Consider the following 23,926-nt stretch of genomic DNA (forward strand, 5'->3'; position numbering starts at 1 on the left):
TCTTTGTTCATCTGATTACTTTCCCTTCTATCTAACTTCTTGGAATAAAGACAGAATTAGTGCCTTCTTAGACCATGAAGATAAAACCTCAATAATGGCTGAGCAGATAGCAGGGAAGCCTTGCATTCCTGTGTGTGGATCTGCTAAGTTAACCCTGAACAGCGAGAAAGAATTCTCCTCCTAAGACAATGTCCCTGTTACTTGCAAGTAAACACAATTCCTAAGAATTATAATCAGTAAGACTTTCCTTTCAGTTAAAGCTGCTTTGGATTTGCTTTGGATTATGTTAGATTAAAGTCGAGAACTAAAGTAAATTTCTTTTCTTTTTCAATGTATTATTTATTTACTTTGTTGTTAGTTTAGTTAGTTAGTTAGTTTCTTGAGAAACGGTTTCTCTGTGTAACCCTGGCTATCCCAGAACTTGCTTCGTAGGCCAGGCTGGCCTCGAACTCAGAGATCTGCCAGCCTCTGCCTCCCAAGTGTTAGGACTAAAGATGTCCACCACTACTGCCTGGCTTATGAGAACTATATTAAACCTTTAAATTGACATAACACCATTATTTCTTATATATATGGCCCCCTTTGATGTATTAAAATATTAAATGCTAACACACATTTGGGAAATGTGTGTGTGTGTGTGTGTGTGTGTGAGATAGAGAGAGAGAGAGAGGAAAAAGGGGAGGGTTGTAGTAAAAGGATAAGGTTTTGGATCAAGCTAGATCCTTTCAGAAATCTTTATTTAGTAATGTGGCCTTGGATAAATTGCTGACTTCTCAGAGTCTTCTGTCACGTCCTCTGAGTACCGGATTGCACAGGAGACCAGCTTTGGCCCACCATCATTATAAGGATGGGGTGAGATCACGTATATGACGAGTTTGGCATAGAGGTTGACACTGAGCACATGGCAGCTCTTTTTCGGTAGAAGAAGATTAAACACTTTGATTCTGAATATGTCATTGACGGTACAGATAAGCCGTCACAAGGCAATCCGACCGTGACTATTACTGGCATAATGCATGTTTTTGCTGGCTGATTATGGCATATTATAATAGAGGCACCGCCCCATTTCCTCTTGACTTTAATTGCAATGAAGGCTGCTGCTCTCAGCAATGAGTGAAAGCCACATTTCCCAAAGTGCGTCAGAGGAAGGTGCAAAAATTGTTATTTTGATAGAAAAACTCAGAGAAAAAAATGTAGGTTAGTGTCCAATGGCCCAAGGAAGTGGTGGTCACTAGGAAGTAAAGATCTCTGAGGGACTGGTATGTGTGTCCTGTGTAGCCAATGGTGAAAGACAAAATCTCCTTGGCCACAAACAGGAAACAATCCATCCTGACCTGCATACCTGGCAGATGATGCAGGTTCTGCAGGCTAGATCGTGGAGTTCTGATGACCCCACCTTGGCTGGAAGCTACCTAGGCCACAGAGAATTGCTGAGATCCAATCTCGAGGCAGAACGCCAGGGTTTTAACAAGCTGCTGGCACAGCAACCCAGGTGTGTGGATTCCATCTATAGAAGGCAATGCTCAGGGATGCCAGGGAGTTCACTCACTTACCTGCAAGGGTTGGTGATTTCCTCTGGGGTTGTTTTCATAAAAGGAGAAACGGGCTTTTCCACAAAAGAGCCAAAGCCCAGTCTAAAGTTGCTGGTTAGTTTGGACATCTCTTTGGCCAGCCGGGAGCCAAGCTCTTTGATGGTGTTGAGGTCGTCATCCATAGAGGCGGAGAGGTCCATGAGGTAATACAGATCTACTGGGTAATCTTCAGTTTGGCGGACCTGCACTTGCAGAGTCTGCTCACGCCCTGCAGTGTCCCAGGAGAGAGGCAAATCTTTTAGTTACAAACACAGCAGTCCTCTGTAACCAACCCATCTTGAGCTAGCTGGCTACTTTATTTCAGCGTGACCTTATTAAGCTGCAGGCAATCTCATGAACTGTGGTAACATTTATCAACAAACACATCCATGCAAATCCCTCAGCAGTGAGGATTGAAGGACAGAAGGAGGTGTATGTTGGGATATTTTATATCTCCTAGGGAGAAGTAGCATCCATTTAGATGGATGATAAGCTGCCCTTTCTTGGTGTGTGGTTGCAGAAAAGGTGAGCCAAATAAAGGAGAGATTAAATCTATTTTTCAGTCCTTGCAGACATATGCAGTAATGTGGTCGACATCTGAGTAATTTGAATGGGCACCATTAGAGAAGCTGTCTTCAGTGACACATTTGAAATGCAATGGAAAGATGTGCTAGTAGTTCCTCACTTCCTTCATATTGGGAAGTGAGAATCCCAATAACCAATGATGGGCGATGGGGTGCCAGAGGGATTATCAGAAGGCAAGGCACAGACACAGCGGTAGGAAACTATAACCTACCTGGTCTCAATTTAAGAACCAAGCTTTGAGGAGCAATCTGAACAATGTCAGAACTGTTCTTCTGTCGGCCCACGCTGAGAGGCTTATTTTGAAGGACTTCTATGCGGGAGACAGGGTTTTCAATGAAGGGTAGTTGACATCCTTTGGCTAAAAGATTCGCTGGGGTGTCGCACCTCTCGCCAGCTCCAGACAGGTGGGTGAAATTCTGCGGGGGTGGGGGTGAGGGGAAGATAACAAGGAGGAAAAGACAAATCTGCATCTCTTTGTAAGATTCCAGACATTAAACTTGTATGTGCTTTGTGAAATAAATACATGCTAGGAACATCACATCCCCTACACGACTGGTGGTGATTGACAGATGGAGTTCTGTGATAGCTGAATAACTGGAGAATTTAGCCAGCAATATTTTTGAATAAACCTGAGCTTCTTCTTCTTCTTCTTCTTCTTTCTTTTTTCTTCTTACTACATTCAGTCAAATTCATCTAACAGGTTTTTTTTTTCTTCCTAAAGCCCATGTTGTAAAATTTCTTCAGTGATCTGAGTGGACCTTTTAAATGTCTGAGTTCCCAAAGTTGATATTTTCCTGAGAATTTATTTGTTCCAGATGAATGGCTGGACTCCTAGCCTAGGACTGTCAACCAACCCAGAGAGATGTTTGCTGTGGGTTCCCAAAGGACAGGGCTCCTGGCATCTCCCTGTCTGGCACTCTGCTGCTTTTACGGGATGGTGTGTTCCCTTCGACTACAGCATCCCTTCACTTGAATTGACCTCTCAAGGACGTTAAGCTCGGTGTCTTAACAGATTCTAGTTCAAGGTCTTAGAGCTCCCTCCACCACCCAGGTCTGGAGGCTGAAAGAGAAGATGCTTTAAAGATACACATTCTGTCTGAGATTTCAGAAAGTCCCAGTCCTTCAGATCCATCCAGAGAGAAGGTGGGGAGGTGTAGGGCTCAGCAGAGATGTGGCCATTCTAATCTTGCAGTACCCAGAGCAGGGAGATGGAGCCAAGGCATGGACAGAACAGGTGCTACTGACAGGAAAGGCAAAGCTGGTCCTGAGCTGAATTGACCCGAGGCCCTTGGACTCTGGTGTGGTATGGTGTGGTGTGGTGTGGTGTGGTGTGGTGTGTGTGTGTGTGTGTGTGTGTGTGTGTGTGTGTGTGTGATGTGCACATAGAAACCAGTTTCTTGCCACCTTAGGATTCTAAGCCATTACTGTCATTTTCACCAACTAGGAAAGATACACTTCTTCTGAAATTGACTTTCAAAAATACGATTTGTTCCCTGCCAATCAGACCCATACAGATTTACAGCTATAACTTGGGTCTGGTAAAATGCAACTTCCTGTGGTGTAATAAAGGCAAGCAGTAGCTGCCCAAGGCCTCAGAATGCTTCTTAACACAGTACAATGGCTATCAGCTCTGCTCAGCCTTTGCCAAAAGAATAAAGTTGGGAAGGTGGTGGGGCTGGAGAGATGGCTCAGCGGTTAAGAGCACTGACTTGCTATTCCAAAGGTCCTGAGTTCAAATCCTAGTGATCACATGGTAGCTCACAACCATCTGATCTGATGCCCTCTTCTGGTATGTCTAAAAAAAACTATGGTGTACTTATATAAATATAGTAATAAATCCTTTTTAAAAAAAGAAAGAATAAAGTTGGAGACGTGCAGTTTGTGAGTCTGTGTATACTCTCGGTTTTGCTCATCTTTTGCGCTAACGGCCACATCTGCCTGCCTCAGCTGACGTACTCATGACTGCTTTTATTATTGGAGAGGCCTCTGAAATGATCTGGCCTTAAAACTTGATGATCACTTGACCAGCTACAACTAAAACCCTCAGTAACACCTTAGGAAACACCCGATTATGCTAAAAAATGAATTTAATTATACATTCTAGTGTGCTGGAGAGAGAGGTCAACAGCTAACAATACTTCTAGAAGACCCAAGTTCAGTTCCCAGCACCATGTCAAGGAACTCACAACTACCTATAAGTGTAGTTCCAGGGGATCTGATTTTGTTTTCTGGCCTCCATGGGTAACACACACACACACACACACACACACACACACACACACACACACAAAGTAAACATAAACTCCAGATTGACACAGTATTCTTTGTCTCTGCCATGAAGCTAATATTATCTTCTAGACAGTGTCCAAAGAGTCTATGGACTTGTTCCTTGTTGAATATTCTCAACCCTGCATTTCATGTTAAACCTTATAAGAGAATAATTGCCTTGAATTTTATTTGTGGCCTAAGCAGTTAAGGTAGTGTGGGGCACTGGGGGGCGGGGTGCATGGTTTATGCTTCTGCATGTGATGCAACCCTCCACAGATGTGTAATAAGTGGGGACTTTGGGTGCAAATAGTTACAGCCCAGGTCTGATCCAGGCATCTAGATTCCTTTCCCTTTGCATGCTATTTGGCTTTTGCTGTTGGCATTTGTAAGCCTTGATTGGCACTTAGATTCTTTCCAATGGATGGGACTTAAAAATCCAGAAAACCAAGACTGCTTTTTCTTAGTGTGAATCATTTACACTACACCTTGCTCTCTTCATCACAACATAGGCTGGGACTTGGTCTGTCTTGTTATTTAGCCCTCATGGCCTCCACACTTCTTCACGCAAGTTTCACTCTGACCAGACTAGGACCATTTCTTTAAAGCAGTGGTTCTTAACCTTCCTAATGCCACAACCCTTTAATACAGTGTGTTGTGATGAGCCCCGCCCATAAAATTATTTTGGTTTATACTGCACAGCTGTAATTTTGCTGCTGTTATGAATTGTCATGTAAATCCATGTGTTTTCCAATGATCTTAGGCGACCCCCGTGAAAAGGTCATCCAACCCTGACAGGGACCCTGACCCACAGGTTGAGAACCACCACTTGAGAGTTTCCTGTGCTCACTCTGTTCATGACTTTGTACAGGAATTGGCTGATGGCTGAATCGTAGATTTCCCTTCTCGAAGTACCTAGCACAGACTTACACCGGATCTCGGGTCCCTGATGCGAACACAACTACATTGTATCAACATTCAATGTCTGCTTCACTTTGGACAATATCTTTGTGGCCACCAATTATCCAGACAGAATGTTACACCAGCAAACAACTAGGAAGACTTTATAGCAAGAGAAGTAACCAGGTGGCTGGCAACACTGGCCAGGCAGAGGCAGCCACCTCTCTGTGAGTTCCAGGGCAGCCTAGTCTACATAGTGAGCCCCAGGACAGCCAGGGCTATGTAGTGAGACCTTGTCTCAAAAATAAAAATAAATAAATAAATAAAGTAATTAAGTTAAATAAAAGAACTGTCTAGATTTAGTAAAGGATGTTCAGGTTTTAAAGAACAATTTGGCATCCGTTCCTTCAGTAAGTTGTTTCCAAAGTATAGATGAATCCGACTTTGGTCCACTGACCCTCATGTTCCTTTCTTAAACTTGTTACTCATTCAACCGCACTGAGAGAAGCGCTTTCGCTGAGGATGCTAACTGATGTAGAAACAGTGTTAGAAACAGGGTGAGAGCCAGGGATTTACCTCCTGGGAGCACCAGGCGCAGTGGGGTCCTGTGAGCAGGCAGTCTGAGCAGCTTTCTGCACCACCCCAGGCACAGCCACCTAAGAGCAAAGCCAGCAAGAGGCAAGGATTAAAGCCCACTCCTTCATCCAGCTTAGGGGACTAACCCCTCTTACTAGAGCGAAGCTATCTAAAAATTTACTTTATAAAAGTAATCCTCTGAAGGCTAGTAACTCACATCAAAGTTTATAGCTTAGACCCATCACAATGGAAACATCTACATCATGTAAAACAGTGTCTCAGACCGCAACCGTGTCTAACTGCTCAGTACAGAATCATCGCATTTAGCCTCCTGTTCAACACCTGCCGCTTAATTTCAAAAACATGTCTGTACGCATTAAAAAGGGTTCTCTTATAAATTCAGCATTTCTGTTGCCGAATCCTCCACTCTCATGATTGTGACTCCCAGGTGGACGGCCTTGTTGTGCAACAAAACAGAAAAGCTTCTGAAGTGGCTATCCGGACAACACTCACAAGTCCCATTGTTCAGGAACTCTGTCTAATCCTCCTCATTAAAATTCCCGTGAAGCCTTTGTGTTTATTTACCTTGTACCTAGAACATTCACTGGGGGAAATGCTCTACGTCTGCCTGTAGTTTGTGAAAGTGTCTCAGTGGCACGAGAGCCATCAGACAGATCAAATGAAAAATGACTGCAGGTCTGTTTTCTGAAGCAAATGACAGTTTGTCAAGCTTACGATGAGAGCGATATCTGAGAGAGCTTCAGGCTTACCTTGGACGTGATCATTCCTTCCTAGAAGTAGCAGAAACAGGCAGACCAGCTCAATCCCCATTCGGTTCAGTTTTCACTGTGCAGACAGATTAAAAATGAATTACCTTCAGGGTTACAAGACCAAAGCTGGAAGCCGTGAAAGTCTTTCTTGCCGGGGTTTTTGGTTTTGTTTTGTTTTTTAAGTAAAACTACTCACACTGCTTTGAAAAGTAACTTGAGCTGTAAATTCAAAACCTTTCACTAAGACTAAAATGAAAACAGAAGCTACCTGGACAGGCAAAGCAGAAAAGCTGTGTTTAAAAGCAACTTCAACATGTTCACTTCCTCATTCACCTTATAAGGAAGTCAGGTGTACAGTGCCCGGGAAGGTGGGGAGACTTAGTGCAGGAGACGTTTGCATGTGTGTCAATTCTATTAGCTGTACTGTATCCTAGAGCAAATGAGCCTCTTTAGTGAAATGTTAATCAATGAACTGTCAAAAGACCGATTTAAATGTATGGTGTTCATAACAATTTTAATTTAATGCTGTAAGGATGTGAAATGAAACACAGAAGTTAAGCTTAAATGTAAGGAAGCTTAAGAAAAAAAAAAAAAAAACAAGTTAAAATACCTGAGAGGTTTGGTTTTCATGTTAGAGCCTCTGCAGAGAATTGAAATGAGCTCTGAAAAATATAAACATTATTTTACAGTCAAATTAGAAGTTAGGCAAAGTAGAACAAAAAACACTGTTTTCTTATCTTTCAAATTATATAAGAGCTATTTTTCACACCTTTAGAGTTCTTAATTTTAAAAGCGTATTAAAAGCACTGTATATGAAGATCAACTAGACCAAAATAAAGCCTCAGCACAATAGAAACACCGGAGAGAGAAACAACAGCAGTCACGACTCTGAATCTCTGTCTCGAGAGCATTCTTCCAGGGTGGTGACCAAGGAGAGCATTTGGTGGCACAAGGAAGGTCCCGTGGTCCATCAAACACCAAGACCGCAAGCAAACAAAACATTACGATAAACAAGGTTAAAATAATATAAACGAAAGGAAAGGCTTCCAGCCCCTGGCTTGACACATATGAATCATTTACTTGTTATGTGGATGACAGCTCAAAATGTGTATATTCTACAGGTAAATCTGTGAGGTTTGTATCCCCCGCCCCCTAGCCCCCACCCTCCCTTCAGGGGCCGTTTGGGATTTGTAGAAACTGTGAGCAGGTAGGAATCAAATGCTCCGTCACGCTAAGCCATCTGACCTCAGGCAGGCTCCTTTCTGTCTGGGCTCACGTCCTGGGAGACTGTCTTTTGAAGGTATGTTTCCAGGCAAGCGTGAGAAACCTGGAAAGAGAAGAAAACAAATTATAGACTACTTAGATTTTTTTTTCCAGCAGCCTATATTCAGTTTTCAACTCTGTCATATACAAAACCCAGGAAGAAAACAGAAAGACTCCTGCTGTAAGAATCCAGATTAGAGAGCTGAAAACTGAGACTTTGAGAGAGAAAAAACAGTGTGTGAAATGTGTGCCTGCATTTGAAGGATGGTGGGACTATGACTCTCTGCCTATGATGTGGCCGCCATTTTGAAAACCCATTGACAAATGTTTTCTGAGCATTTGTGCCAGATATGTCCTTTTAAGATATACTTTTATTTTTAATTGACACAACAGTTGAATGCACCCTTAGGGTAGAGTGTGTGTGTGTGTGTGTGTAATTTCCTTGGGGAATGTTTGAAATCTTCTGTGATAGCTTTTTTTAAATACTCAATAAATTATTGCCAACCAAAGTTGTCCTGCTGTGTTTTAGAATATTAGACACTATTCCTTCTCAAATGGCATACTGGTACCCAGTAACTATCATCTCTCCATCCCTCCCTCCCATCCTTTTCTGGCTCCACTCTTTTGTTTGGTATGTTTTGTTCTCAACTATTCAGTGTGTGTGTGTGTGTGTGTGTGTGTGCGAGCACATGTGCCTGTGTATATGTACCAGTGTGTATGTGTGTGTCTGTACCTGTGGTGTGTGTGTGTGTGTGTGTGCCTGTGTGTATGACCAGTGTGTGTGTGTGTATGACCAGTGTGTGTGTGTGTGTATGACCAGTGTGTGTGTGTGTGTGTGTGTGTGTGTGTGTGTGTGTGTGTGTGTGTGAATGGCTGCCGGTATACATGTGTGATAACATGAATGTCAGAGGACAACTTTTTTGGAGTTGGTTCTTTGCTTCCTTGATGAAGTGGGGTTTCTTTCATAGTTTCTGTTGCTGGCCAAGAAAACCTCCAGCCCATTCACATCTCTCCCTTCCATCTCGCCATAGGAGTGCTGGGATTATAGGTGTATATACCCCACTACCTCCAGCTCTTATGTGGATTCCAGGGATCAAAATTCTGTTATCTGGCTTGTCTGGTCAGCTGTCCCCCCAGATGGGTCCTTCCTGTTTTTGAGAAAACTCTTCTGACTTCCCCAATGCAGATATGACACTTTAAATTTAAAAAAATAATAATTTATTATTTATTTTTATTTTATTCTATAAATGTTTGCCTACACATACCTAAGTGTGCTACGTGCCCACTACCCACAGAACCCAGAATAGGGTATTAGATCTTTTGGAACTGAAACTACAGACAGTTGTGAGCTGCCGGGTGGGTCTAAGATACAAACCAAGTCCTCTGCAAGAACAGCAAATGCTCTCAACTCCTGAGCTGTCTCTGTCTCCAGCCCCAGGTATTATTCTTGAAGCAGAGGTTATGCTAGGAAAATAAATGAAATGAAGTGAAACAAGTGTTTTCTTCAGACAGCATTTATTTTAGGGTGGGTCAGTGAGGGAAGGGAGGGACAGGGATCTGGGCTGTGGGCAGTAATAGAGCTGAGTTAAAGGTGCTGATGGGTGTATGGTGAGAGGGGTGTGTTCTGCTATTTAGGGAAGGAAGTCAAGAGAGGTTTTTCGGATGCTTGCTGACTGCCCATCATGAAAGGGATGTTCACAGGGATAGACATGGTGCTAGTTGGGGCTAAGCTGTTGATATGTGAGTAGAGAGGCACTGGGATTCAAGATAGATCTGGAAGTGGACTGTGTTCAAGGATTAGATGTACATGTGAAAGGAAGAAATGTTTATCACCCTGAGAGGTGCTGCTCTTGACTGAGAGGTTAGCGAGGGGAAGCAGCCTTCATATGGAAGATGAGTATCAAGAGCACAGGGCCCCCAATGGAGAAGGTAGAGAAAGCACCCAAGGAGCTGAAGGGGTCTGCAACCCTATAGGTGGAACAACAATATGAACTAACCAGCACCCCCAGAGCTCGTGTCTCTAGCTGCATATGTAGCAGAGGATGGCCTAGTCAGCCATCAATGGGAGGAGAGGCCCCTAAGTCTTGCAAAGATTATATGCCCCAGTACAGGGGAATGCCAGGGCCAGGAATCGGAAGTGGGTAGGTTGGGGAGCAGGGTGAGGGTGAGGGTATAGGGGATTATTTTGGAGAGGAAACTAGGAAAGGGGATAGCATTTGAAATGTAAATAAAAAAAAATCTAATTAAAAAAAAAACAAACCACGATTGTTTGAGCTCCCATACCGTGAATGCAAACAGACATCAAAGCCTGGAACTTGGGGCAGTGTCAAAATACAAAGTATAGAACTGGGTACATCATCTTGGACTAACAACTATGGGGCTGAAGATGTTCGAATACAGGAGTCTGAATGAGATCTGGGAGAAAGTGGACATGAGTGTGGAACAGCCCCAGGCCTGGGCCTAGCTGTATCTAACAGTGAAAGGAGTGGCCCAGAATAAAGGAAACTGCTAACTAACACACACTCCATCTTGCCAGGGAGGAAGTGTCTTTTGTTACCATACAATTCTCTGACTATCTCTCATGTTTCAATTCTCTGACTCTTCTTGCCAGCTGAGCCAATGGCTGTGTTTGTTCTGGATCCTGGAAAGTTTAAGTGGGCAGTCTCTAAGGAGAGACATAGAGTCTCTCTTTAAGGCCCACGGGGAATTGCTTACGGCTTTGAAAGTTCCAAATTGTGTCTCTGTCCAGACTAATGGACAAGTGTGCTTACACCTTGCAAAGTGTGTGTGTGTGTGTGTGTGTGTGTGTGTGTGTGTGTGAGAGAGAGAGAGAGAGAGAGAGAGAGAGAGAGAGAGAGAGAGAGAAGGCAGGCATGCTTGCTGAATGCCCATTATGAAAGGCTTGAGTCCTCTAACCCAGGCTTTCTGTCTCGGAGCCCAGCCTACACCATCTGTAGGCATCTCTTTCTTTTTGTGTCGTCTTGGGAGAACTGAGATTGGATGACAGATAACAGAACGTGCTGACACTCTGGCCATTGCTTTGGCTGTGAGCGATAAAGTCCTTTATCTCTGACACAGACATATCGTGTCTCAGACAGTACCCATGAATCCGTGACAGGCTTGGCAATACATAGAAACCCCAGAGGCCCCTCAGCCCTTCCTGGTTTGTGACAATCTCCTCAAGTCGTGCTTCTTTCTTCACACTGAACATGTATGTGGCTTTTCAACATTGCTTTGGGAGAAAAGATCTCGCATCAATAAGGTGACTTATACCGAGCTCTGATGGCCATCTCCAGAGGCATCCCAGGCTCCAGAGATGTCTCCTCTCAAACCTCATGGGTTTCCAGTGTCAGTCCCTGTGGACAACTTGGCATCAGGGGCATCTACACAGCTTTCCAATTGCCCTGTCTCTAAAATTTTTGCTGGGATTCTATCTGCCACCAAACACCTCTTCTTACAAGACAGGGAACTACTCCTCAGCCTCTTTTGTGACTAAGAGCTCTAGTGATTGCCCTTGCAAATGGGATGTAAGTGGGGCTGGTGCACAGTATCTCATGCCCTTCTGCCAAGTGGATGCAGGCACCGAGGTCCTGGGGGAAATTGGAAAAACCCAGTTGGACTTTGAGATTGAGTACCTTTGAATCGCATTGGACTTTTAATGCACTATTTCATATAAACACTTCCATCCTGGTCAGGAGAATTGCAATTAGCCCGGGATATTTGTTTTTGTGTTCCCAGTCATAACCCTCTGTTGTTCGTGCTATCCCTCCTTTCTAGGGCCATTCACTTGGCCCCTGCTGCCTGTAGGCCTTTGCCTGCCTCCCACCTGCCCAGTTTCGCTCACTGCTCTTGATCTTGGAGAGACTCTTGGGTCTCTCATGTTCTCATTTTCCATGGATGTCGCAGGGCATCCCTTACCACTGCTCACACTTTCTGAATACTGACCTCTCTCCCTCTCTAGACTGTGAGGGGTTTGTTTTTTTTGTTTGTTTGTTTGTTTTTTGTTTTTTAAAGCACTAGTTTATAGAATGAACATTTATTGAACTCTTACTATGCAGCAGGACGGAATTGCATCTAGCTAATCTTTTTGCGCCCAGTGAGCAGCACAATTCGTGGCACTTCATCAGTAGTCAGTTATGCTTATGGGGCAGAGCAATGGAATGTATGTTCTCACTGCCTAGCTTTTCACCAGCGACAGGGCAGTCCCTCAAGACATAAGGAATGAACAGATGTGCAGATGAGTGGACTGTTTGGGAGGGTGCAGAGTACAGCCAGGGGAAGGGGCATTATGCTCCTTATTATACTGCTTGGGTTGCAATGAGAGCTGACAAAAAGCTTCTTATGCAGGGAACAGAAAATGAAGGAGGGACTGAAGAGAAGACAGAGTAGGAGGGGGTTCGAGAAAATACCCCTTCCACCACCGTCTCCACATTGATGTAGTCTGAACATCGTATTCAAAGCTATAAGGCATGGGGAAGGCTTGGTCTTTCTTCCTGAAGATGCAGTTCCCAATGTTCTGCCCTCAGAAGGGAAGAGACACAGTCCTCCCTGATTGTCCTACAAGCAGAGATCCCACTAGTTAAAATGTCCTCAAGGAAACTTTGTCCCTTAGCCAAGTAGGTAGTGGTCCTCCTTATCCACAGGAGACAAGTGTCAAGACCCCTGGCTATCCCTGAAATTCAGATGATACCAAGCCCTATGCTGTGTTTTTTCTTGTATGTAAGTCCACAGATTTCACGACTTCCCTGTCTTAAGCAGATGCACACGCCATGGCTCTAACTGTTGCAGTTTGGGGTGCAACAGCAAACTTGCACAGATTTCTCTTCCTTTCTCATAGCTTCACAGATATTCTGGTTCTCAATATAGACTTTAGCTACCATGGCATACATTTTCACCTTCTCTGCAATTCTTTATGGCTCCACTTTGCATAACTAAGTTCCAGCCTCACTGCAAGTATTCTTCAAAGGCTCCCCCCCCCCCCCCGAGTAAAGTAAGAACTTCTTCAATACAATTCAGTAGCTCCGTGGCAGCTGAAAGCTGATGTAACCGAGAGGGAAAAAATGAATGAGTAGCCCATACTAGGCAGATACACTCCACAAAGGGGTCATTCATGCCCTAGGTGGGAAGAAATGAGATGGTGCAAGATTTTACTCTGAATGGTTCACAGCTGAAATCTTAAATTGTGTTTATTTCTAGAATTTTCCATATAATATTTTTAGAGTGTGGGTTGGCTATGTACTAGAGTGTGGGTGTAACTAGAATCTTAGGAAGCCAAACTGTAAATGGGCGCATATAGGGGAAATACTATATGTAGCTGTAGGTGGGAGATCAGAAATCTTGTAATGAGGAGTAAAGCTGACAAGAGGGAATGGGGAGAGAGACAGGAGCACACCAGACTGGAGGGAATAAGCCTCTTTCAGAGAGAATCCACAGTTATGTGGAAGCCAAAGACAGAGGAAAGATACCAGGTCAGAGATGAGCATCAGAATAAGGCTATCAGTAGTTAAAGGCACTGAGCCACGTATATGGACAGAGACCATCAGATCCCCACGCTCACTGTGCTGAGAGGAAGCCATGACCCAAGCCTCCTGTGGGCACAGATGCTCTCGTAGGTTCATCTCACTAAGGCTCAGCTCCTCCTAGCTTTCCCAAGCACCCTTTCTCTGTTGGAACAATAAATCTTTAATAACAAATCCGCATTTATTGTAAGTAACTAAATCTTTGTATTTCTTACCAAGATCCTGCCATATGGTCTACACTTTCAGACAGGGCGGTTAAGCTTAAAAATACTGCCTCGAGGCTCCGACTACATTTGAGAGTTTGATCTCTTCAAAGAGTATGAGCTAAGAGGTAGGCCCTCAGCTGGTCTTTATTCGGAAGGTGTAGAAGGAAGTCCCTGACTTTGGGAAACTGCATTAAGTAGTTTGACTCACCGTGCTTAGCTTTGGCCCAGCCATTCATCCATATCAAAGAATGGCTGTCTAGAACCACTAACCTACCCTAGCGCTCATGTAAACACTCCTGGATTGGGAAATGTGAGCTAACCTGGAAGAAGAAACCAACTGGATCATGGGAGGTCTTAGTAATGACAGTTGACTTAGGCTTGGCCCTTGCTTGGCTACCTGCTTTACTTAAGTGCTAGTGACACATCTATTTGGGTTGTTTGGTTATTTGTCTGTTTGGTTTGGTTTTTTTTTTTTTTTTTTGATAGAAGTTAAAAGAAGAGAGTGTAAATGAAAGTGTTGTCTTTGAGTCTGCAGAGGAATTGTTTGCAGATATCTACGCTCATTTGTGTGTGGGTAACACAGAGTCGTGGAATCTGGAAGTGGATATCTTTGTCTTGAATTTCAAGACCTTTAAGAAAATTGTTTTTAAAAAGGGATATGTTTAGTCTTCTTGCCATCCTCACATTGTGGGAACAATGTCCACATGTATTAAGCACAAACTGCCTCTTGACCTAGACCATACAGTTTAGGTAAGAGTTATATATGTATTTTTAAATTATGGTATAATATACACAGCAAACAAGGTACCACTTGAAACATTTTTAAGTATATATCCAGTGACAATGAATATGTATCATTAATTATAATATAATCCAGTGGTACTAAGTACATTTCACAAGCTCTACAATTACCAACTTCTGCTTCAAGACCTCTTTTATTATCTTTACCATTAAATGATAACAGCATTCCTTTGCCCCCATTGCCCGAAACCCTGGTTCTGTTGTCCATATCTGAATTTAACTATACAAGACTCACTCTGTGGAATTCTTTGTCCTTTTGTGACTGTCTTATTTCACTTAGCATAATGTCCTGACATTTCGCCCATGGTATAGCGTGTGTCAGAGTTCAGTCCCTTTGAAGGCTAAGCAGTCTTCTGTTGTACTAACAGGGGACATTTTGTTGATCCACTTAGCTAGGAATGAAATTTTAGGCTGTTTCTGGCTTTTGACTCTTGTGAACGGCAGATCTATGAATGTTACTGTTTGAGTACCTGCAGAGTCTAGAGCCTATTTTCAATTTCTGATGCTTGGGTTGACAGGAACTTGGGTCCAGTAGGGATAATTGAATGTTGACTGTAGGGAGCTTGGGATCAAACTACAGCCTTGCCAAACCCTGCTGTCTTGTCTGTAAGGATAATGTCTCCACACATTAGTTTCTAGATTATGAACTAATAATAACTTTCACCTTTCAGGATATTGGGGAAGACTGACTTATACCGCTTTGAGATGGATCCAGGCTTTTGTAGGAACTGAGACATGAAGAAAGGAATGCAAAACTGGAAATAAGGAACAGATTTGTTAATTACAGTAAGACAAGAAAGTCGTGACAAGTTGCCGAAGGCTTGGAGACTGCAGCGCTCCTGCCGATCAGTTTGTGTCTATCCTTGATGTCACCTCAGGCAATTCACCAGAAATCTTTACCTAGAATCTGCTCCCTCCTCATCTGGAGCCACTTGCAGTTCCCACTAACTCCAGGAGCCTGTGCGAACTGGCAGGCTGAGCTTAGACTCCATCCATGTCATGGTAATCACCATCTCTTTCACTCAGGGTTCGTGCCGGCTGTAGACAGTGTTATTGAATGCTTACCAAGTATGAGACATGGCTACACAGTTCATTAGTTTGTCTCATTTCATTCACATCCCAAAGAAAAATCCCATAGAGGCGATTTTATACCCATTTACCAGATAAAGAGACTGAGACCTGAGGAAGCTATCCAAATGCTACCGCTACTCTTGGGGCAGAGCTTTGAAGATAGGCCATTTCCCCTGCTCATCCCCCTGACCACCCTAGAGCTCAGCTTCATTGTGCAGATAAGAGACATTCATAGAATCCTAAGAGTATCACAAAAAGAGATGTCAATAAGAAGGGAGTTTTTTAAGCGTGCCTCTGTGTCCTGAGGTTTCTTGTTCTAATCTGGCCCAATCTGTATCCATGCAATTTTTGCTTTCTTCATCTTGTGGGTCATTTACACTGCTGAAAACGAATCAAGGCTGCTATCCTGGACTGCACGGTCCTTCTTAGCACTTCTCTGTTTGAAGTTTAGTTCAAACCACTTGAACAAAATGAAACAAAACATGTTGCCAGGCCTCATAGAGGAAGCTGCAGCCACTGGTGGGCAGCCAGGCACTGAGTGCAGCCTGGCATTTTATGGACTGGGAGATGTCTAAGAACTCAGGCCTGGTGCTTGCCTGCCACCTGCCCACTCTGGAGTCCAGCAGGCACACAGGGATATTCCCTCTGAGCTGGGCATCAGCTGCTTGGGCAGCCTTCCTCCTCAGAAGTCAGAAATTACCTTGAAGTCTGAGCTCTTTCTAGCTTTTTGCTTGTGAAATAAATTCAAAATGAGATTCTCCCCTCTCCCTCTGAGATTCTCCCCTCTCCCTCCCCCGCAAAAAGATACCAGCAAGTAGAAGTTGATTTTGACTGGCCTCTGGGGAGACTCATCATGTGCTTTCCCCTAGTTCTACCCTACCTCCTTTTTTTCTTCTACCTATGAACCAAGCAAATGGTTTGCTATGGCAAGAAGTTCATGTGAACAAATAGACACCAAGAGCCGGGTGATTTATTCTCAGCTTGCAAACACAATAGGCATAGCAATCCTTTTCATTCCAAATGATAAATCCAACTGAGAGTCAGGATTTCTCAATTTTGAAAAAAAAATATATATACATACACACACACACACACACACACATATATAGTTTTGAAATATATACATTATTATTCTTGAAACTGTAATAGAGCAAGCATTGTGAGTTCAAAAAAATAGAGTCTCATTTATTTCTTCTTTCTTTAATTCATCAGCTACCTATTGAGATCGCAACCCACACAGAGGACTGCTCTGGGAATACAGTGCAAATTAAAACTGACAAAGCACCTGCCACTTGGTGTTTATAGTGGGAGAGACAAATATAAACACACAAAGGCAACAAGAGCTGGGCTGTGAAAGCTAAGGAAACAGCTATTAGTTAAGATCCAGAGAGTTCTCAAAAGGAAGGCCAGAAAAGAGTCTATGCTAGGGAGTAATTTAGACAGAGCCCAGAGAGAAGAGAGAGTTACATGGCTGCCATGGTAAGACTGTGACCAGGCTGCTGGAAGAAGAGAAGTGAGGCTGGCATGGTTTCTGTGGATAAGCCTATAGCGGGAGACAGGCCACAGTGATCTAAGAGCACAGGGGCCACAGTCAGGAAACTACATTTGTATTTTGCACAAAAAGAGCATCTTTTAGGGAAGTTTTGGCAGTGTTTTGAAGAGATCACTCTGAACAGATCGTAGACTGTAGGTAGAATTAGCACAGATGGAAGCCAGGAAGCTCACAGGAGGCTGTTTCAACAGTGGAAGCCAGAGGCGTCAAGTATTTGGCTTGGACGGTGGTAGAAGTAAAGAAACTAGTGATGAGCACTTGCATTCTATGGCTATACCCAAAGTCGACCAGATGTATAAATGATGGCTCGTGGCTGGGAGAGAAATAAAGTGAGCAAGAAGAGCTGGAACAGTTTGTAGAGTCTACCAGATAACCTCACCATCTCCAAAAGATTTTTCTAGATCAGGAACCCATCCATCATTAAAGTCATAGTGAGGTCTGATATTCTAATGACTTGGGAGTCATAAGAAACTTAGCATTGTGAAGGGACTTGCAAGGCGGAGCCAGAAGAGTCTAGACATTGTAGGCAAGAGCTCTACAGCCAGACTATTTGTTTATATGCTGTGTAAACGTTCCTTCAGTCCAGTAAAAGTCAGATTAGCTAGTGTCTTGAGTTCTGGAATTTCCCAAGCACCCGAAGAATAAAAGAAAATCTGAAAAGTCCCTTTGGCCCCATGAGCTAGACTATTAGGGATTAGTTTTGATAGAAAAATAGTCTCCCAGTTAACTTAATGTGTTAATGTCTATTCAGTATGTGCACTAAAAAATATATAAATATGTATGACTCCTCATTAACCCACTATAAGGCAGGTGAGGTTGGTAATCTTATGCTAAAATGAATTCAAAATGGAAGAAATTCAAACTTCTTCTGTCCTCAAAGTCAATTTATGTAGTTGTGATATGACAAAAACTGTTTTGGTTTTGTTGTTGTTGTTGTTGTTTTTTGTTTTTTGTTTTTGTTTTTTTAGGTTTTTTGAGACAGGGTTTCTCTGCATAGCCCTGGCTGACCTAGAGCTCATGCTGTAGACCAGGCTGGCCTCAAATTCAGAGATCTGTTTGCCTCTGCTTACAGAGTGCTAGGATTAAAGGTGTGTGCTGCCATCGCCTAACTTATGGGAGGTTTTGAGAAAATCTGGAAAGCACCTTCAAGTCCTGAAATCTCTGTTGTCTAACAGCTGTTTTGCATGGAGTGTCTCTTGTTCTCTATCCTAATCTAAAGCCCCCTTCTCAAAACAAGATGTCTGTTGAATCCAGGCATAAATCAACCAAAGGCTCAGTAGGAGTTCAACATTAAAGTAAGAACATGTTTTTATTTTTTATTTTTTTAGCTAAAGTCTTGTTGTGTATCCCAGGCTGGCCTTGAACTCTAGATCCTTCTACCTTAGCCACCTGATGCTGAGATTACAGGTCTGCACCAGCATGCCCCATAATGATAGTTTTGTACCAAGAAGTTAATTAAAAGTTCTAAAATTATAGCAAAAAAAAAAAAAAAAGAAGAAGAAGAAAGAAAAAAGAAAAAAAGCTTTCTGAGAGAAGAAAGTTGTTCTCTCTTGTAAATATTTTGGAAGATGTTGGGAGAGTATATATACCTTACACACCTTGCATGTATTGAAATGTTATAACTCTTAGGCGTCCATAGACTAAGGCTCCATAGCATGAAGAACATGGCCTCCAGCTCAGGCATTGGCAGATTGTTGGACTCCTTGTGTATGGCGTCAGTTGGTCTTGAAGTGATTTAGGGTCCAAATTTTATTCAACCAAAGATTAGGAGGATGGGATTTAAAGTGACACAAAGATTTATTTTATGAATGTCACTGGTAGAAGTACCTGGTTTCCCAAACTGTGTTCTAAAGAAAGTTCTTAATCCTCACCCTCATGATGAAATATGCCATAGTTTATTTAATATAGCCCATTAAATCCCCTCATCAGAAAGTTATGGTGCCCATTAATCTAGTAAACACTCCAAATAGCTCCACAGGGGGGTGGGGGGGAGGGAATTGTTAATCTTTGCTTAACAGTTAACTAGGAACCTACTTTCCTGGGAAAAGCCTGTGTCCACACGTGGATTTTGGCATCTCTGAATCCATTTCACCTAATAAAATCTCAGCTTTACTGGAAGAGAGGGTCCATATCCGAGATTATTGGGATTTTACTAAGCCTACTGTCAAGGAAACCCAGAATCCAGCATAATTTGCCTGCACAGCTCTCAGATTTCATGAGGAAGCTCTGCTTCTATCTTCTGAATGCATTGTCTCCTCAGAGACTCCCCAGACAGGCTTCCTGGAGGATAGGGTTCTCTAAGAGAAGTTCAGAGGGCAAGTCTGTTTTAGGGATGGTGTAGATATGGCCTCTGAGATATCTCCAGCTCAGAGCCAAGCCTTGACCTTGGCTGCTTAAAAAGACCAGACACTATATTTTCAGTGTGAATGACCCACTTGGATTCCCTTGTGAAACAGGCCCTAAGCTATTCACTGCTTCCCACTGATATTTCCTCTTTCTGAACAAGAGTCTCCCATTTCTTGCTGTGTCAGTCTTTAGCCTGATCCTTTTGGGCACAACATCCCCAAGTCCTCATTTCTGTCCTCCTACCTATCTGGTTTGCAAAGGGTCCAGAAGAGTAGATCCCTTAAGGCTACCACCTTCTCTCCTTGGAGTAGGCTCCCTCCTGCCAGGTGAGGATGCTGGGTTATATTTCCTATTATTCTCATTGCGATGTCTGAATCCTGTGGTGCTGGTGGCCTTCTCCACACAAGGCAGGAATACTGTTTGACTCTGGGTTTCTTCTCTCAACATACCTACTCTTTTAAGAGCACCGTCACTTCTTAACAGTGACCAATAATCACTGCTTGAATTTTGAAGATTGTCATCAGTTTAGTCTCATCTTCGCATTTTCCTACAATGACATGGTTTTATCAGAGATTCTCCTGTTGCTCTGGAAATTAAAGTGAATTTATAGGGTCTGTGTTGTCTGTCTACCTTATTGGACTTCTAAGCAGTTGAAAGGGTCACCACGGCTTATTTTGCTTGGTTTTCTAAGCAAATCTAAGATATAACATGGGTGTTTTTTTTTTAAATTGAATTCAGTAACAGATCACTGTAAAACAGCAGACAGACCACGTTCAAGGGTATATTGCAGGTTTCCTTTTCTTAAAATTTTAAAGGGCAAATTAAATCTTAATCTTTTGAACAATATGCAAATAGTAGGGTTGACATCAATTTGAAAATATCTGATATACAAGAATCACCGAGGTATTTGATTTAGTTTTACTTGTTGTTGGAATGAGACAAAATTATAGTTAAAGCAATATTTCCAGATAATTTATTTCACAAATATAGGGCTATCTCATTTTTTAAAATCAACAATCTGTCTTAAGACATGAACTATCCTGCAAATAACTCTGAAATGCCAGTGGCTGGCAGTGATTCTTGCTGACAGTGACTTAGTGGGGATGCTGGAGTCAAATCCAAGCAGTCTGAGGATAAGCAAATGGTTAACCTTTGCATTAGCTTACCGTGTGCCGGGCACCTTCGAAATCTCTACCATACTCTAAGGTGACACACGTTTCCCCACTCAGAGATATCTGGTAAAATGTTTTTAGTCCAGTGATTTCATATATGGATTTCTGACAAAACCCATTCCCACATTCCCTATTTTCCTTTATTATTAACTTCTTCTGGCTTGTACAATGCAGTTTTTACAATTAAGAAATCAAGACCAGTACATTGGTTCTCTGACATCCATCTTCATTCAGATTTCCTCGTTTCTATCCTACCCTTTTCTGTCTACAAATTCTATTAGGACATCACATTACACTTGCTGACATGTCTTTAGGACCTTCTGTGGACTCTTCCCCATTTCACTGAAGAACAAGTGAGGCACATATGGAGGGTAACTAGCTCACTACTGCTTCCTAGCTACTTAGTGGGGATGTTGGCCTCAAATCCAAGCAGCATAAGCATACGGTTAACCTTTGCACTAATGTATTGTTGTTACCTTAATGGCATTATTTCACATTGAAGCACATGGTTCTTTGTCAGGTCTGGCAGGCAGGCTGGCAGAGTAGCATGCATAACTGACCTGGTGGCTTCACTGAAGTAGAGAAACCACTCATATAGGCAGTTACAACAATGGAAAGGTAGGTCCCTGGTTCCTGAAGAGCTTCTGGCCATCACAGGAGGCTTATAAAACAGAAATTGATTCTCCTTCTGGAGGCTCCGAGTGAGCCCTGGACCTCTCTCCTAGTTCCAAATGACCCCCAGCAATCATTGGCTCCCTGGAGTTGCAGATGTGTCTCTCAGATATCTCCTTCACACATCTTCCTACATGGACTCTTGGCCATTGAAGTTCTGACCATTGCTGTCCTCTCAAGGAGACCTTTAGTTCTATCTTTTCCTGGCATGCATGTGTGTGTGTGGGTGTGTGTATTGTAGTCTTTTGAGACAGGGTTTCTCTATATAGCCCTGGCTGGCTTGGAACTCACTCTGTAGAGCAGGCTGGCCTCCAACTCAGAAATCCACCTGCCTCTGCTTCTCAAGTGTTGGGATTAAAGGCATGCACCACCACTGCCCGGCTCTGACTTATATCTAAATGACCATTTTTCCAAATAAGACTCCATTCACAGACATCAAGAAGTTAGACACAGCTTTTGGATATAGCCACTATTCAACCCATTTCAGAGATTAGTAATTCACATAGGCTTCTTGGGTGGAGTAAATGAGACAAAATTATATAAGATCCCTGCATGGAAGGACTGTTTAAAATGAGTTGTTGTTATCATTATTGTTATTGTTACTATTGTTATTGTGTATAATACAAGTTTTCTCAATACACAGGTATTAGGTTGGGTGAATATCCCAAATGAAATCATGCCACACATCCAAGACTAGTTAGGATGTCTACCAGTAACCTTACTGTTATGTGAACATTATGGTTCTGGTTGTATTTATTTGTTTAGTTCTATCAGGAACTTTATAGGGCCGTTCTAACTCTGGCCTGTGTCTGTCTCTGTGTCTGTCTCTCTCTCTCTTTGTGTGTGTGTGTGTGTGTGTGTGTGTGTGTGTGTGTGTGTGTGTGTGTGTATCTGAGATAGAGCAGGGTAGAGGGTACCCTCCATCAAGACTTTTTCCTAAGGACATTTGTCCAAAAGACAAAAGCTCTTAAGCTTACAAAGGGTTTCTTCATCCATTGAGCTGGGGAGGAGGATGGATGCATTTCCTGCCCTTGCCCAGGCTGATGGACAAGCTGCAGGAAAACAGCTGGCCGGCTCAGCTGCTCCCCGCCCTTGGGATGGCCTCTGCGGTCACTGGTGGCAGCACTTCCGATTTCTGTTCAGGATCTTTATCTGAGAGGCAGAATTCCAGCCGTGTACTGAGTGCCAGGCTGGTCTCCACCCCACTGCACTGCGCTGCTACTCCACCCACTGCCTCTGCTGTCTGTGTGATCTTTTCCTGGCAGCCTCAGGACTCTGAGCTGGCTAGGGCGAATTCCTTCTGCATTTGTCAGAGTCTTAGAATGTCAGGGCAAGCAGAGAACTCAGTCAAGTCCACTCCGTTCGTTGCCTCTCCATTCCTTCCTTTCTTGAGCAGACATGCATTAAACATTCACTCCCACAAGGCCCCTCCTAGGCAGCGGGCAATATGCGATATCAAGCAAGTTCAAAGGGCGATGGATAGCACCTCTCAGTCTGAGTAGATGCTTGTATAGTCGCCAGTAATCATTGACAGTTTATGTTTTGCTTAGAAACAATTTAACATACCTGCTTTTAACCCGATGGCTAACTACTGGCAGAACTTACTGGGTCTATGATTTTGGAAGGAGAAAAAAGATTGCATCCTCATGTTCAACAATCCTACGTTGAACCTAACTAAACATATTATGACAGCTGGCACCAAGAGAAGCCCAACATATTTTGACTATCGTTTTGTAGTTGATACAAATGTCTCAAAATGGTGTCTACATGTAGCATCCTGTCAAAATCACAGTGGACATTAGGGCTGCCATTGAACCTCTTATCTACATTGCTACCAAAGAGGTACATGTGTTGCAGAAATGGACATTTGTTTTTTTTCAGTATTTCAATAACTATATTCAATCTAGTTAGCTTTTTTCTTTCTTCCTTTTTTTGTAAGTTGGTTTTTATTATGGTATATGTTTTATTTTAGAATTTAGAGATGTTTCATTTTCATTAGATTGTTAATGGGGTCTAGGGAAGGATGGTAGTCATGGAAACTGAATACCCCTTTTGTGGGGCGTTCCAGAGTAGGACAGTATATTTGGTATAATGTGGTATAGGAGGTGTTTCATATTTAGAAAGGTGTAGTCAATTTCTTTAAGAATATTTTTTTTTAGCATAAGTAAATTCCTTAACTCTTGAGGCCTGTGAGTTTCAGGCACAGTTCATTCATATTGCACATCCACTAGGGTCTAGGTTTCTAAAGAAAAGTAGACAAGAAACACAGAAGTGCCCTTGCATATTTGAACACACACACACACACACACACACACACACACGGGGGGGGGGGGGGTTGTATTACTGTTCCCTACTTAACATACTTGAATTGTTGAATTCCCTGTAGGGTAACTGAAAGCAGTTGACTTTTGACCCTCTTTGATATATTTAGTTTGGCCAACACTACCAGAACTTTCTGAATTACAAAGTTGAGAGAGACTCTGAGGTTTGAAAAATTACAGAAATGTGTCCTGACAGAAGTTTTGAAGTTGAAGATAGAAACCTCTGGCTGGGTGGGGTGGCACACACCCTTAATACCAGCTCCTGAAGACAGAGGCAGGTGAATCTCTGTGAGTTCCACGCCAGCCTGGTCTATAGAGTGAGTTCCAGGACAGTCA

At 42.9% G+C, this 23,926-nt stretch overlaps 1 protein-coding gene across 6 annotated transcripts in view; it reads right to left on the reverse strand.

The window, feature by feature from the left end:
* Itgb6 (integrin beta 6) overlaps positions 1-23,926 on the reverse strand; it is a 124,312-nt gene that overhangs the window by 68,443 nt on the left and 31,943 nt on the right. For 2 of the 6 annotated variants that reach the window (NM_001159564.1, XM_006498808.4), the window contains exons 2-7: positions 7,913-7,994; positions 7,278-7,329; positions 6,668-6,743; positions 5,898-5,977; positions 2,368-2,572; positions 1,554-1,800 (exon numbers count right to left, since the gene is read on the reverse strand). In NM_001159564.1, coding sequence (NP_001153036.1) covers positions 1,554-1,800; positions 2,368-2,572; positions 5,898-5,977; positions 6,668-6,728 — 593 coding nt within the window. In that variant the 5' untranslated portion in view covers positions 6,729-6,743; positions 7,278-7,329; positions 7,913-7,994. Of the gene's footprint in view, positions 1-1,553; positions 1,801-2,367; positions 2,573-5,897; positions 5,978-6,667; positions 7,016-7,277; positions 7,330-7,912; positions 7,995-9,305; positions 9,328-23,926 lie in introns of those variants that run through there. The other 4 variants (XM_006498809.1, XM_006498811.2, XM_006498810.3 and 1 more) reach the window with 4 other exon arrangements.

Source organism: Mus musculus, chromosome 2 (assembly GCF_000001635.26).
Source record: "Mus musculus strain C57BL/6J chromosome 2, GRCm38.p6 C57BL/6J".
Taxonomy (NCBI): domain Eukaryota; kingdom Metazoa; phylum Chordata; class Mammalia; order Rodentia; family Muridae; genus Mus; species Mus musculus.